This window comes from Corvus moneduloides, chromosome 20, assembly GCF_009650955.1.
Source record: "Corvus moneduloides isolate bCorMon1 chromosome 20, bCorMon1.pri, whole genome shotgun sequence".
NCBI classification, from domain to species: domain Eukaryota; kingdom Metazoa; phylum Chordata; class Aves; order Passeriformes; family Corvidae; genus Corvus; species Corvus moneduloides.
In genome coordinates this window covers 10,947,826-10,962,395 of record NC_045495.1, presented here as the reverse complement: position 1 = coordinate 10,962,395, position 14,570 = coordinate 10,947,826, and the positions used below count along the sequence as shown (strand labels likewise).

Below are 14,570 nucleotides of genomic sequence, written 5' to 3'. Positions count from 1 at the left end.
TCAGCATATGCTCTCAGGTGCCTTCCTCCCTCTCCCAAAGCATCGTGAGGCTTGTGAATCTCCAAACATTTGCCTTAGGTGATCCTTCAGTTGCACCCTCAGAGGAATCACTTTAATTATCTGCTTTTGTTTGTCCCTTGAATTGAGACAGCAGAGCCTGGCAACACCACTGCCACATGTGACGCTCAGCTCAGTGTCCAGCCCATAACCACCTCCCAGGACCTTCCCAAGCCTTCTCCTGAGCTTTATATCCATGTGAACCCGGACAGGGGAGCAGGGGTACAGTACAGGCACACACACCTCAGCACAAGTCTTAAATGTGAACGGTTTTGTTGCAACCAGATAGCAAAGGGGGAACAAACTCGCCTGAAGTGAAACCACTGGATGCAATAGGTTGGGAAATGCCACAGCACGTGTTTTCCCTGCACCAGACCACATCCCATGAGGCCAGCCCCTGCCTGCAGCCCCCTCAGCAGTGCTGGGGCTGTAGGGGGATGTGGATGCTGCGCCTGCCTCTGGCTAACAGGCAGCAGCCGAAGTATTTATAGGAAATATGCAACATACTTCCAGCATGGGGACAGTTTCCAGCCCTGAGCTTGTTCGTATTTAAGTGCCGTGTGGTTGCAGGGAGAGGTCGGAGCAGAGTGGGCGATGCCGGCTCGCAGCAAAGCTGCCTCCTCCCAGGGCTCCCACAGGTTTGGCTGCTTGCTTTGGCCCCAGAGGCCACTTCCCAACTCTCTTCCCCCCACCCCAGCTACCGAGACCCCGTCCACCTCCCTGTGTCCCAAACAGCTGCTTCCCAGAAGGGCTATGGAGCCATGGGCTTTAGAGAGCTGCAGGTTTGCAGAGGGGCCAAGGGCTGGTTTCTCTCCCAGCAGACCCAGCAGGATGGAGGTGCCCAGTTCAGTCCAAGGGAAAAATGCTGGAGCAAATAGGTGTCCAAATGACAGCTAAAAATGACATGGTAAATTCCCCGCCTGGCATCCCCTCATATGCACCAGTGCCAGGATGAAACCCCGTAGGTGAACCCCAAGGGCTGGAGCCCCTCTGCTCTGGAGCCAGGCTGGGACACCTTGGGGTGTTCACCTGGAGAAGGCTCTGGGGAGACCTTAGAGCCCCTCCAATGCCTAAAGGGGCTCCAAGAGAACTAGAGAACGACTTTGGACAAGGGCCTGGAGTGACAGGACAAGGCGGAATGGCTTCCCACTGCCAGACGGCAGGGTTAGATGGGATATTGGGAACAAATTCTTGGCTGTGAGGGTGGTGAGGCCCTGGCACAGGGTGCCCAGGGAAGCTGTGGCTGCCCCATCCCTGGAAGTGGCCAATGCCAGGTGAGGTAGAGCCTAAAGCAACCTGGGATAGTGGAAGCTGTCTCTGCCCGTGGCAAGGGGTGGAGTCTTTAAGGTTCCTTTCAATCCAAACCATTCCAGGATTCTCTGCCATGCGAGTTCAAGCTTTCCTTGTGCTCTTTTAACAGTCCCTGCTCCTGCATCTAATGCCTGTGGCTGCTCCTGCCACAGGTGATGGGTCTTGCAACAGCCTGGTCTCTCAGCCTGGCTGAGAGCACCTAGCACGCTGCCTGCTCCTTGGGTGTGGGAAGGGCCTGGGCAGGCGCCAGGGCTGGAGCAGGGATCTCCGCTGCGACCAGGGTGGAGCCCGAGGTGGAAAAAAACCCAGCACATAAAGGAAACTGTGTTTCATGTGTTATTGCCGCCTGTCTGAGCTGATCGAGGAGGGAATAGCAGCCACGATTCCATGCAAAAGGCTGCAAAATCCCTTCCTGAGATATAAATATTTGGTTTTCCTCATTTTCCTTGTGTGGAAATAAACACCCCTGGCTGGAGTGTTGCCAGCATACTTTTGGGCTCATGCAGCCCAAGGAGAAAGGTTGCACTGTCCTGCCCCAGCACCGAGGATGGAGGGGCACTAAGGGCACGAAACCCAGCTCTGGGTGTGGAAGACACGCCCATGCCTCCCGGAAGCATTGGGAAAACGGATGGGAAGCACTTGGAATAAGCACAGACTATAGGATGCAGCTCCATCGAGAGCCTCTCTGGCAGCAGGGGATGCCCCTGGTGTTGGGAGCCACTGGTTGCCCATGGCATGGAGGGCATCCCCCACGTGTAATTCCACAGTGGAATGGGTTGGGCGTGGAGGGCTGTGCCTGCCACTCTGTTCCCTGCTTCCTCTGGCCCTACGAGCAGGATGATACATCTTCCACAGCAGAATGAAGGCACGAAGAGGGGCGCCTGAAGGGCTCTGCACCCCAGGGATGCCCCTGCTAGAGTTCATCAGAACAGAGGGAAGGGCAGCCCCGGGATTTCCATGTTGTTCCAGGAAAACAGGGGGTTTAATGTGGGAGGGAAATCTCTGCTCTCAAATGCAAATCACAACGCGTGGAGCACACACAATACCATCGACGCTGGCAGAGGGCACACGGGACAGCTCTGAGAGACACTAAACGCACCCAATTTCCTTCTTTTCCAGCAATTCAGCAGCCGTCAGCCACTGCCAGGGGGCCCAGCCCAGCACAGGGCACCCTGGTCTTCACACCCCCCACGCCACTGCCCCGCCCCCAGCACATCCTCCTGCTGGGGACATGTTGTGCTGGGAGGTGACAGGGTTGGGTGGAGTGACACAGGGACAAGGCTCCTGGGACACAAAAGCCACGGGAATCAGAGTGGCTTCGGAGAAGATGATGGATGGCTAAGCCAGGCACCAGCCCGGGGACCGTGGGAGCTGCACCCAGCACTTCTGCAGAGAAAATCCTCAGTGTTCCGATGATGTTCAGGGAGTCAGGACTTTTTTCTTTTTTTTTTTTTTTAATAAATAAATAAAAATGTGCTAGAAATCTGCTGTATGATATTATCAGAAACAACCCAGAGAGCCCTGACACAGCCCAACCACCATGGCCAGGCCCTCTGCTGTACCCTGGTGAGGCAGAGAAACAAATCCATGTGGGGACAATCGGTGGGAATTTCCAAATGCTGCTTCCTTCTGGAAGAGCATATTGAACCCAAACACAGGACCAGGAACACCTGCAGAGAAGAAGCAAAACTCCAGGTCCTGAAAAACCCAGGCTGTGGGACCAGCCGGGGATTGCTGTGTAAGGAGCTGAGCACCATCCTTACCCTCCAGGGCTGGGAAAGGTGGAAATACCCATGGGAAGAAGAAGCAGAAGACCTCACCATGGCTACACCCCCTGTTCATGAGATGCTTGCTGTTTCCCCAGGCAGAAATTACAGCACTTCCTGCTGCAGCTGGAAAGAAAGAATCCCTTGGAGGTGCTGGGACTGGGTTCTCAAAATTTGCTTATTATCCAAAGAAAGGGCCTGACAGACTTCAGCCCTCTGACAGGAATCCATAGTTCTTAGCATTCCCACAATATGAAAAATCTCTTTTCCCTGCTGATGGGGAAGAGAAGTTGGATTGCAACTGCTCACAGAGTTAGTGAATGCGGCAGAAAGGGAGGAAAAAGGGTTAAAATTATTAACGATCTAACAGGAACACTGTCTAATTGTCATTTCCATGTGACAGCTGATTAGAAGAAAGATTGGTTCAGATTTGATCCCAGATTTATTTTTCCCTGGCATGTCCCTTTCCCAGCTCACAGAGATGCTGGTGCACACACACGGCACCCTGGAGGCTGACAGACAAAGGACAGCAGGGACCCAAAGTGGTTCTGTGCTAAAAGAACTCTCAGAGGGGAGATTGCAGCTAGGGTATGCCCCTACATAGCTACTACATAGCTAGTACCCTAGCTGCATACTACAATAGTATCCAAATATTAAGGGATTAATGGAAAAGTCTTGAAGTGACACAGTTAATTATGCCCTGCTCCTATAGGAGAGAGGAGCTGACCCCAGGATGCTGTGGATGCTCTGCAGCTCTGTCCACATGCCCCTGCCCTAGCATAGCACCATAGCCAAAATCCCATATAATAACGGGCTGGAAACCACAGGTTTTGTCCAACAATTTCTCCTCTTTCCTTTGCTCTGGTTTATTCTTGTCCGTGCTGCTGCCAAAGCTTTTCTTCCCTCCCCGTAGGCAGAAATTCCTGGATATTTAGTCTGAGCTTTTTGCCCACCACTCAGAAGCTTTGGCAAGTACCTGATCGCTCCTCCACCCCCCCCAGACATTACTAATTCCTCAGGGAGTTCTCCTGGCAAACCAGCCATGTTGAGGGGTGAAATCTGGGGGTTACAGAAAACACACGAAGGGCTGACAGACCCCATTCCCTGGGGAAATCATCTCGAGGAGGCTCAGAGGTTGGTGTGAGGGCACTGGAAATAAGGCAAAGGAGAAAGAAGACCCAATGTGAATGGAAAAAATGTGGATGGTTCCCAGCTCTGTGCCTGCAGCAATGGGACTCTTCAAATTTGGACATTTCAGCTAAAAAAATAAAAAATCTGGAATGCAGGAGCAGAGAGCAGCCCTATTTCTAGCTGTGACTCCTCCCTGTGTGCTTGGCCTCCCAGACGACTCAGAAACTCAAGGCACTTCTTCCCGAGCTATAAAAAGAGCTGGAGTGGGACTGCAAGAGCCAGGAAGACAAACAAGGGAGTAGTTTACCCTCCTGTTGAGGACATGGGTGAAGTCGGGAGAGGGTCTTGCTCAACCCACCTTTTGAGGTGCCCCCAAGGAAGGAGAGTTGTGGGGCACAACAAAAATTCCAGGCTGGATCCCACCCACCAAAATGTTGTCTGTGCCGTATCCCAAGGCACCCCACCACCTCCCATCCCTCCTGTGTGAGGAGAAGGTCCAGGACTGGCCCCATCCATCACCCCAACACAACTCTGGGTTCCCTGTGCTTGGGGAGGGTCACAGGTACCATGGTGATCAGGGACAGGGCATGGAGTGTCCCCCGGGACCACAGGGTGGAAGAAGCTCCACCAAACTGCAGCTCCCCTTTCCCCAGGCTGCTGAAAGGGTTTACAGCCTCACCTGACACCTGTTCCATGAATCCCAGCAGGACAGGATGGACTGTGCAAGTTCCAGGTGACCATAAACTTCAGCAAATTCAGGAATACCCACCTTTGCCCTCTCCAGACAAGTATTTACCTCTGCAGAAGCAGCCAAACCTTGCAGACTGTCGGAACATTTCATTCCCGTTTGTGAAGTGCACAAAACATTCCTGGCTGGAAAAACACCACCAGGTCACTGACTGGGAACGGAGCCACCAGGAGAGATGAGTTCTTCAGTGGTTTCGCTGACTTAGTGTAGAAGCAGCATCTCTTCTGGGGAGCCATTCCCAGCCTACACTGACTTCTTCAACACCCCGAAAGTTGAAGTCTTCCTCTGCCACCACTTCAGCATTCCCTTAAGACCTCAGAAGATATCCTCACACCACTAACTGGTGCTGTGCGACTTTTCTCCTGAGCAGTTCCAAGGGTTGTAGAGCTGGACTGGGTGGTCCATATGGAGCAACCTGAAGTTGGCACACTTGGTAACCATGGTTCAGGAGAAGGACAACAGATGGGACAAGAGGGCATTGACTCAAGCTGAACCAGGTGAGGTTCAGGTTGGACACCAGAAAGAATTCCTTCATGGAAAGCATTGTTCAGCATTGGAAGGGGCTTCCCAGAGAGGTGGTGGAGTCCCCATCCCTGGAGGTGTCCAAGGAATGACTGGACATAGCACTCAGAGCTCTGGGCTGGGTGACAAGGTGGGAATCAGTCACAGGCTGGACTCGATGACCTTGGAGGTGTCTCCCAATCCAAATGATCCTGTGATGCCCATGGATCAACAAGGTGAGGGCACCAGCGTGACCTGCTGCCAAACCCATGGAGATGCCAGACTGCTGATCCATGCTTTATTCAGTGGGATCCAGAGGTTGCATTTATTTCATTTAGAGATGGGATGCAGAGGTTGCATTTAGACCTGGATGAACTGTGACTTCACCACAGTCAGGTTGGGGATCTGAGGGTCACATCTGGCTCGTGCAAAAGATGCCAGTTGCTCTTTTCAACAGTTCAACAGAGCCCTCCTGTGCTCAGGTGCCTGACCCTGGAGAAAGATGTCCCTGCCCATGGCAGGGGATTGGGACTAGATGATCTTTAAAGGTCCTCCAGCCTAACCCCAATGTTTTAAGAGTCTCTCAGCATATGGAGCTGCCTTTTGTAACTGAGGAATCTCAGTCCCTTCCTTGGTGGGACACTTCTCCAGCTTACCAAGCCTCACACCAATGGAAAGCATGTCCTGAGGGTTGGTTGTGGTTGTGGCTGGTGCTGTGCGATGAGGATGGGCTCAGCTCTGTAGCTGCTGCAGAATCAGACCCTGGTCACGGCTTCCAACAACATCTTCAGGCCAACACAGGGTGTCAGTCCCCACCACGGGCTGGGCTGGGTATATCTATCAGGTTTGTCCTGGAGTCTGTGTGCTCCACAGTGCTCAGCACTCACTCACTGATCCCTTCCTGTCCCTTGGTTGTGCCAGTTCGGTGCTCCAACAAGAAGGTGCCTTTTTTGCCACCAATGCAGAAAGTACCAGTCCAGTGGCTGGCAACAGTGTGGACTGAGGAATTGGGCAGCTCCAGAGTTGGCTCTAGCTTTACTCAGCTCATAGGGAGGTTGTCAGGCTGGTTTGATGGTTTGGCCATGAAACTCAGGTTCAAGGGGAACTGGGGTTGCCCAAATGTGCCATACGTGAAGAAAACCCTTTGTTGCCTGGCAGTGAAGCAAACTAATAAAACCCTGCTGAGCTGTGGCTACTTTATTCCAAGACTTCCATAATTTTAGATGCTATTTTTGTCTAGTCTGACTGGTAGCTTTATGTGATGACAATAAATCCCAGTTTAACATCATCAGCCTGTGCCCTTCCCCAGTGGGTGTTTGGTCCTGTTGTGCCAAGTGCTCACCATGCAGGAAAGAGGAAATTTCCATCAGAGGAGGGATCCTTTGGGAGAAGTGGCTTCTCTCGCCAGGGCCAGGTTGGAGACTTGCTGCTTATTGTTCCCATTTGTCTCTTTTATTGGAATAAAAGATGGATGTGAGCAGCTCAGCGTTCTCGAGAGAGCCTGTGGCATCGCGTTTTATTTGAATTAGCAGATACTAGTTGGAAAATAGTTTTTTCCAGTCTTTGTGTTCACATGGAAGTGAACAAGAATTCAGGGTTTTGTAAGTGCAAATTGTGTTGCAAGGTGCTTGTGCCAGAACCTCAGGGACACCCAGGAATTGTCCCTTCTCCTTCTGAGAGCCCAGAAGACAGGGGATGGCATCAGTGGGGAGACCTCAGCAGTCATGGCCCACTGGGACTCCTAAAGAGCACAAGGAAAGCTTGAACTCACATAGCACAAATACCGGACTGCTTTGGGTTGGAAGGGACCTTAAAGATCACCCAGTTCTACCCCCTGCCATGGGCAGGGACACCTTCCACTAGAGGAAGACCGGGCTGCTCCAAGCCCCATGCAACCTGGCCTTGGCCGCTTCTAGGGACGGGGCAGCCACAGCTTCTCTGGGCGACCTATGCCAGGGCCTCCCCACCCTTACAGCCAAAAATTCTTCCCAGCATCTCATTATCTATCCACTCTCTGTTGATCTGAAGCCATTCCCCCTTGTCCTGTCACTCCAGCCCCTTGTTCCAAGTCCCTCTCCAGCTCTCCTGGAGACCCTTTAGGCACTGGAGGAGCTCTAAGGTCTCCCCAGAGCCTTCTCTTCTCCACATGAACACCCTCAGGTATCTCAGCCTGTCTCCAGAGCAGAGGGGCTCCAGGCCCCAGCACATCTTTGCGGCCTCCTCTGGACTTGCTCCAACAGCTCCACTTCTATTCCTGGAAGTGTCCAAGGCCAGGCTGGACAGGGCTTGGAGCAGCCTGGTCTAGTGAAGGTGTCCCTGCCCATGGCAGGAGGTGGAACAAGGTGAGCTTTAAAGGTGCCTTCTGACCCAACCCCCTCGGTGAGTCCATAATAAACTATTCAATGTCTGTGTATGCATTTGATAAAATAATTCACTTTTCTCCTGTGGACTGGGATCATTTACCCTGCCCTGTGATTAGCCCAGAACAGCACACAGTGTATAATTAGTCCAGCCGTGGGCTGGACTCACACATCCGGGCTAAAACACCGGCTGTACTGCCTGTTGCTGCTGTCACCCGGGGAACAGGCTGTCCCCAGGAAGTTTTATTTGGTGACTGTGCAAAATAAATCAGCCAAGCTGGTGGCAGGGATGAGGGCCAGGATCCAGCCCTTCCTCCAGCCCTCATGCTGCTGCATGACCCCCAGCTGCTGACGCTCTGTCCCAGGTTCAGAGGGTGCAGAGCCAGCAGCAGGCGATGGGATGAGGGTGGGGACAGAATCCAGGTGCTGGGGTTTGTGCTGCAGTGTCATGTGCTGGACGGTGCTGGAGCAGGCGATGCTTATCCTGGCCCCATGTCACATATATGGGATGATGCAATGGGCTGCAATGGGCACCTTCTCCCCATCCTTGGATTCTCAGTCTTCCAGCCAAAATTGGCCCTTCTGCAGCTCCAGCCCCTGTCCAGAAGTTTTTTCTTCTGGGAGAGCAAGGCTGGGATGAGTCACCCCCTCCTCATGACAGGTGCCCACATCCTATATGCCCTTCCCCACTGTTTTCCCTGGACTCGGGTCATGGCCAGTGGCAGCAGAGGGGACCACACTCAGTCCAGAGTCCTCTGATAGGAAATTGAGTAAAAACCCTGCCTTCCTGGCTGTTTCTCCTCAGCTCTGCAGATGGATGGAGTTAACTGGATAAGAGCCCCCCTGCACCCCTCAGGACATCCTTGGTGGGAAAGTACATGCTGAGCGAGAGGCAAAGGGGTTTTTGGGGCAGCAACATCCCCCAGCATCCCTGTCTTCCCACTTGGCCTCTGGTGTAATTCAGGGCAAGGTTCCCCCCTTGTCACTTGGTGGTCCAAAACCATCATGTTTTCCCAGCTGCAGAAGCTCCTGGACTTGGTGGCAGTACTTTCAGCACTAAATCCATTCATCCTCCTGAGGCTCAGCTGCTTCTGGAGTCCATCCCCACATTAAAAAACTCAGATATTTCTGCATCTAAAATAGATACTTCTATATCTAAAAAAACCTCCTAAACCCCTCCATCCCTGCGTGCACTGATGAGAAAAGCAGCCCCATATCTGCTACAAGACAAACTATTTTCTTTCCCTGGGGATGGAAATAAGTTTCTAAGAGGGACTCGCTGAAAAGAGAGGAGATGACTCATTACTTCACTGCTAAAGCTGTATTCAATCCCCAGCACCTCTAGTTCCCAGTAAAAGCCAGGAGACCGAAAGCATGGGGGTTTCACACAGCACAAAACCCAGGAGTTCCTTTTCCTGGAGATGAAAGGGCCATGAATTAATCCCCTCTATCACCTACTCCCCCAGGATGGGCTCAGCTGCCTTGAGCCCTCGCTCCCCACAGCCAGGAGCTATTTTTTCCTGTTCTTGATAGTGTCAATATGTTTCTTTAAATATCTTTTTGGAGAGGCTGTATATATATAGCCCCACTCTGGTGCTTTGAAAGGAGCCTCATTTCCTGTGTAAGAACTGAAGTTCTTGGCAAAGCTGCTGGTGGCTGCAGCATCTGAACCACAAAAATTGTTTTTTTCAGTAGTAAAATGGTATTTCCTCTGCAACTGTGAGTCGGACCAAGCTGGGTCTGGTCTGAAACCAGCTGGGCTGCTGTGTCTGGGAGATACAGATTCACAATTATAAAAATGATGGGAGAAAAGGATTATTTGCATTAATGGGGCTGTGATGGTGCTCAGAGGTGGCATAGCCCATGGCAGGGACTGGATGGGCACAAAGCTGCTTTTAACCTGCATTTGACTGTGAAAAAGTTTGGTTCACACATCAAAAGGATTTATTAACTGATACTGGGGGAGAAAAAAAAATCCATTTAATTTGCACCTGATACTTTTTCTCCTTTTGCACCATCTCTCTGCACCTGGTTTTGGAGAAGGCTCCTCCAGCAGCAAGGCAGGAAGCAAAACAGCTTTGCAGCCCCTGAGGGATGGCTCGTGGATACTCAGGACCTTAAAACCTTCCTGAAGAGATGTGGCATCAGCTGCATTCAGAGTTCTGCATCTCCTGACATGAAAATGCCACACTTTCTCACTGGGAAACCCTTAGCAGGAGGGTCTGACATCCCCAACACTACCCTGGGGACTCTGATGGCAGTAGTGGAGATGCAGCCAGGTCAGCAATCACCTTCTGCTGCAAACACGTCTTTCCAGGGTCATTTCTGAGTCATAAATTGCTTTTATTGCTGCACACAGTGCTAAGAACCCAGCGTGTAAATGCGCCAGAGGTAGTGGCGGCTGTGGGCAGCCCAAGTGGTCCCTGTTTCCCTTTGCCACTCCATGACTTTCCCAGAAAAAAACTGCCGCCAAAGAACCTAAAATGCAAGTTTTTTAGGTTTTCTGCAGGAATTTCAAAGAAGTGTCTCCTCTCAACCCTCACCCTTGTCAGGATGGATCACCCTTGGAATTGTCCCTATGCCACAGGGACCATGCTGGGCATGCAGCCACATCTGCTGGCATAAAGCCGCAGCAGCCATGAGCTCTGGGGAACAAATATGGAATTTCTGTAGCTCCTCCACAGCCCCAGACACTGTCTCCACCTCATGTCCTCATCCCTGGGACACAGCACCAGCTCAGGACAAGGCAGCCTGCAGTGGTGTGGGACATGATGGCTCATGGTGGAGCACAGCTGGGCACTGGAGCAGTGCTCAGGATGGGAGACACAAGAGAGTTATTTGGTGACTGTGCAGCCCAGGAGATGACATGCCACCACAACATGCCACTTCCCTTCCACCAAAACCCACAGGGCAGGGACAAGGACTGAAGCTCAGGGCACATCCTGCTGCAACTTCAAGGGCACTTCCCTCAATTTTGATGTCCGAGCATTTTTGCCCCTCTCCAGTGATGGGTTTACAAAAAGAAGGAAAGTGTTGGTGCAGGAAGAGCTGAGCTGTGTCAGGAAGGAGATCTCCTCCAGCCTTCCAGGAGTCAGATGCTGCTTTGCTTGGGAATGTCACGCACCACCTCTGGGAGTCTGCAGCTGCACCCGCACTGATGCCCTGCTGGCCATATCCCTGCTGGGAATGAAGGGAAATATCCCACAGCAGTCCAAAACATGAGTGAAGGAGCAGGAGAGCCTGGGACATCACCCTTGGAGCATCATCCCTGCCCCGCCGAAGTCCTGTGTCCTTCCAACTCTGTTTTCACCCTCAGTGCTTTGGCTCATCCAGTTGATGAATATCCAGTCTTTGCCAACCAGCCAAGCACAGAAGAAATTTACCTCCTTGGCTCCATCATGGCACAAGGATGTCTGCTGTGGACACCTACAGTGTGGAAGGAGGAAGAAGGAGGGAAGATCCCAAGCACCAACCTAAACAAAGAAGACCTTCCCTACAGAGCTCCAGCACCAGGACATGCCCCTCAATCCAACCAGGAGAACTTGGAGGGGATGCAAACATCAGACACCATATGAAATACAAACATTTGTCTTAAAATACGGCAGAATTTTCACTTTTTTTCTCCTCGCTTGGTGACCTTTGCTGTGCCCAAAGATTTGTGCTGAGGTTGAGGTGATGAGTGGTGGTGAATCACCGTGTGAAACACCAGCAAAGGGGGCACATTTGCAACACTCATACTCCCACAGCAGGGCTGCACCCAGCTCATCCCGACGGCAGCAGAACTGCAGGATTTGGTGTCCCTGTTGCTCAACTTCCCATGAAAACGATCAGCATTGTCAGGAAAGGAAAAGAGGAGCCCTTGGCTGTGTCTTGTTCTCCCTGAGCTGCTTGTGCCCAGCAGGCAGCAAGGACAGCATGAAAGGAACACCGTGCCTGGGCATGTCCTCAGGTTTCCCACATTTGCATTCCCAGGAAAATTGAGATACTTGAACAACTGTAGGAGCAGAAGAGAGGCTACCAGGAAATTTATTCCTGTTTGTCTCCAAGCCAATAGATGGATGTTGTCAGGGCAGAGTCATTGTGCAATGTAATGACCACCGTGGAAGCGTCCCACCGCCATGGAACCATTCCATCACCAGTTTACCACCACCATGGAAGTATCCCACCACCACAGGAGCATCCCACCACCATGAGAACATCCCACCACCAGACTTCCCCACTACTAGGGTGTCCCACCACCACCACAGCTTTGTAGGGTGCTCTTGTTCTTCCAAACTAAGCTAAGACCACAGAAATTGGGTGGTGTCAACCCAAGCAGGTGTTCCTCAGGCTCCCCAAAGGCCCATTTGGACACACTTTCTGCCTGTTTGGGCTCTTTTAGCCCAAAATAGGCTTTGCGGTATATGTTCTGCTGCCCTGAGACAAGGAGATTTGGAGGGGAGGAGGGAAGGAGTCTGTACATGCTGAAACACAGGTAGACTTTTCATTTTAAAGCCATTTAACAGATGAAACGTCTCTTAAAAGAAGTCACTTTCAAAAAGAAAAAACCGCAAACACACAAAGTTTCTCTAAAAAAAACCTCAGAAAGAAGAAGTTGGACAAAAACTGGATAACCAAGACCTAAGGGGTGCCTGGCAAGTTCTCTAAACTAAGAGAGAGAATTATGCAAAAAAAAAAAAAAGGAGGGGGGAAATAAAAAAATGAGTGAAAAAGGGAATTGCATGGAGCTGAAGCACAGAAGGAGGAAAAGCCAGGCAGAGCCATGCTGTGTCATTAGTCTGGAAATCAGATGAGGAAGATGAAATCCAGCTTGCAGGGATGGAGGGAGTGTGTGCTGCTCCACTGCCCTCTCCACTCAGCCCCTCCCGGAAAAGCACGAGTGTCAGGGGGAGCCCGTGAGAGCTCCAGGCATCCCATGGGGCTGTTACTGACACAAGGAGATGGCAGGTTCCAGGAGCAAACCGGTCCCAGTCCTACCTCTAGCACTATGAATAAATAATTGATGTCTGAGGTAACCTGAGCGGGAAGGTGAGCAGAGCCCTGCACATGATCCTGCATCCAACCTCACATCCTGGTGGGTTTTCTTCCTGCAAAATCTCCTCAGACCTGATCCTTGGTGTTAATTTCCATCCTTAAGCCATCTCCCATGTGTTTTTCCCACTCTGGTCTCATCCAAGTCTGCTCCCACTGGACCTACTTCTACCCTGCTTCTGCCTCAGTTTCCCTTCCTCTCTCGCAGAAGGTCTGGACAGCTCTGCCTCACTGGTACTTTCCATCCCTGGACATGGAGCAGGGGCCAGGCTGTCCCCAGCTCTCCCTGCTGCCATCCCTCCCTCTTCACCCTCCCCATGCCTTGTCCAGGCATATCTCCAGCTGCTCCAAGCACATCCTTTCCTCAAATGACCAGCTTTTTCCACCAAAGCACCCCTGCTGCTCCTCCAGCTTGGTTGCCACCTTCTCTCTGTGCAGGACATCAATCCATCACCTAATAACACCTGAGTGAAGGGCTCCATCCAGATATTCTGGATGCTGCTGAGGAGCAAATTCTGTCTGCTTTTCAACATGTCGGTGCCTCTTTCCAGGAGCCATCCACAGAGACAGACCCTGTTCCCTGCCCTGTCCACACCTGGTGTCCCTGAGGGACACAGGAGCAGAACCCAGTGGGGTGACTGACTCCACTGGCCAAAGAGCCCCTCCATGTACCCTCCAGCCAGCGGAGACACAGGCAATGTGTGCCCAGGGTGGTTCCAAGGACAGGGTGGCACTGTCCTGGGCAAGATGCCCGGCTGTGGCTGGGCTTGGAGACCCGGCAGCCCAGGCCAGCGGGTGAGTGTGCCCTGGCCCCACTGGTGGGGAGGCCAGGCTGAGCAGCTGGGCTGGGGCACCCCGGGTGCCGCTGCACCCTGATGTCCCCGGGCTTTCCTCCAGGGCCGCGCTCAGCCCCAGCCAGGGGGCCCGGGGGTCCCCATCCCTGTCCCCGCTGGCGACCCGCTGGCTGGGTGGGGCCAGCCCCGTCAATCCCCACCTCCCTGGGGCAGCCCCGCCCGCTGGCGCCAGCCCACCTCGCCCAGGCCGGCCCAGCCAACTCCGCCCCTCGTGCCAACCCCAACCTGCAGGGCAACCGAGCTGTGCCCGCCCCCGGCACAGCCCCGCCCCGGCTCACCTGGCTGAGCCCGCCCGCTCGGCACAGCCCCGCCCCGCCGTGCCCACTCCAGGTACCTGTCGGGCCGCTCCCATCGCACCCCGCCCCAGCCCGGCCCCGCCCCGGCAGCTGGCACCTTCCCTTCCTCGCCCTTCGCATCCCCGCCCCGCCCTGTTCCGCCCGCACCTGGGCGCGCTCGAAGCTTTCCCGCTCCGCTTCCAGGCCGCCGCCGCCCGCTCGCCGGCTCAGCACCTTGGGCAGCGGGTTGGACACCTGCTTCATAGTGCTGCTCACGCGGTCCATGGCCGCCCCGGGCCCGCCGCCGCCCCGGCCCCGCCGCCCCGCTCAGCGGCGCCGCCGCACGGGCCCCGCGCCATTGGCCTGCCCACCTGCCACTCACACCCCGCGGGCACCGCCTTTACCCCGCAGCTCCGCCCACCTTCCCGGCTTCTCGCTCTCATTGGCTCCCGGCAATGCCACTGGGGAGGAGCGGCCGGGAGGCCCAGCCCCTGTGCGGCAGCTGCCAAGCGCATTGGTTCGGCTGAACGTCACTC

The 14,570-nt window shown here is 53.5% G+C and overlaps 1 protein-coding gene across 3 annotated transcripts in view; it reads right to left on the bottom strand.

The window, feature by feature from the left end:
• HIP1 (huntingtin interacting protein 1) overlaps positions 1-14,349 on the bottom strand; it is a 44,136-nt gene extending 29,787 nt beyond the window's left edge. The window contains exon 1 of one of the 3 annotated variants that reach the window (XM_032129819.1): positions 14,203-14,349. In XM_032129819.1, coding sequence (XP_031985710.1) covers positions 14,203-14,319 — 117 coding nt within the window. In that variant the 5' untranslated portion in view covers positions 14,320-14,349. Of the gene's footprint in view, positions 1-4,944; positions 5,632-14,202 lie in introns of those variants that run through there. The other 2 variants (XM_032129820.1, XM_032129818.1) reach the window with 2 other exon arrangements.
• Positions 14,350-14,570: the final 221 nt, after the last annotated feature.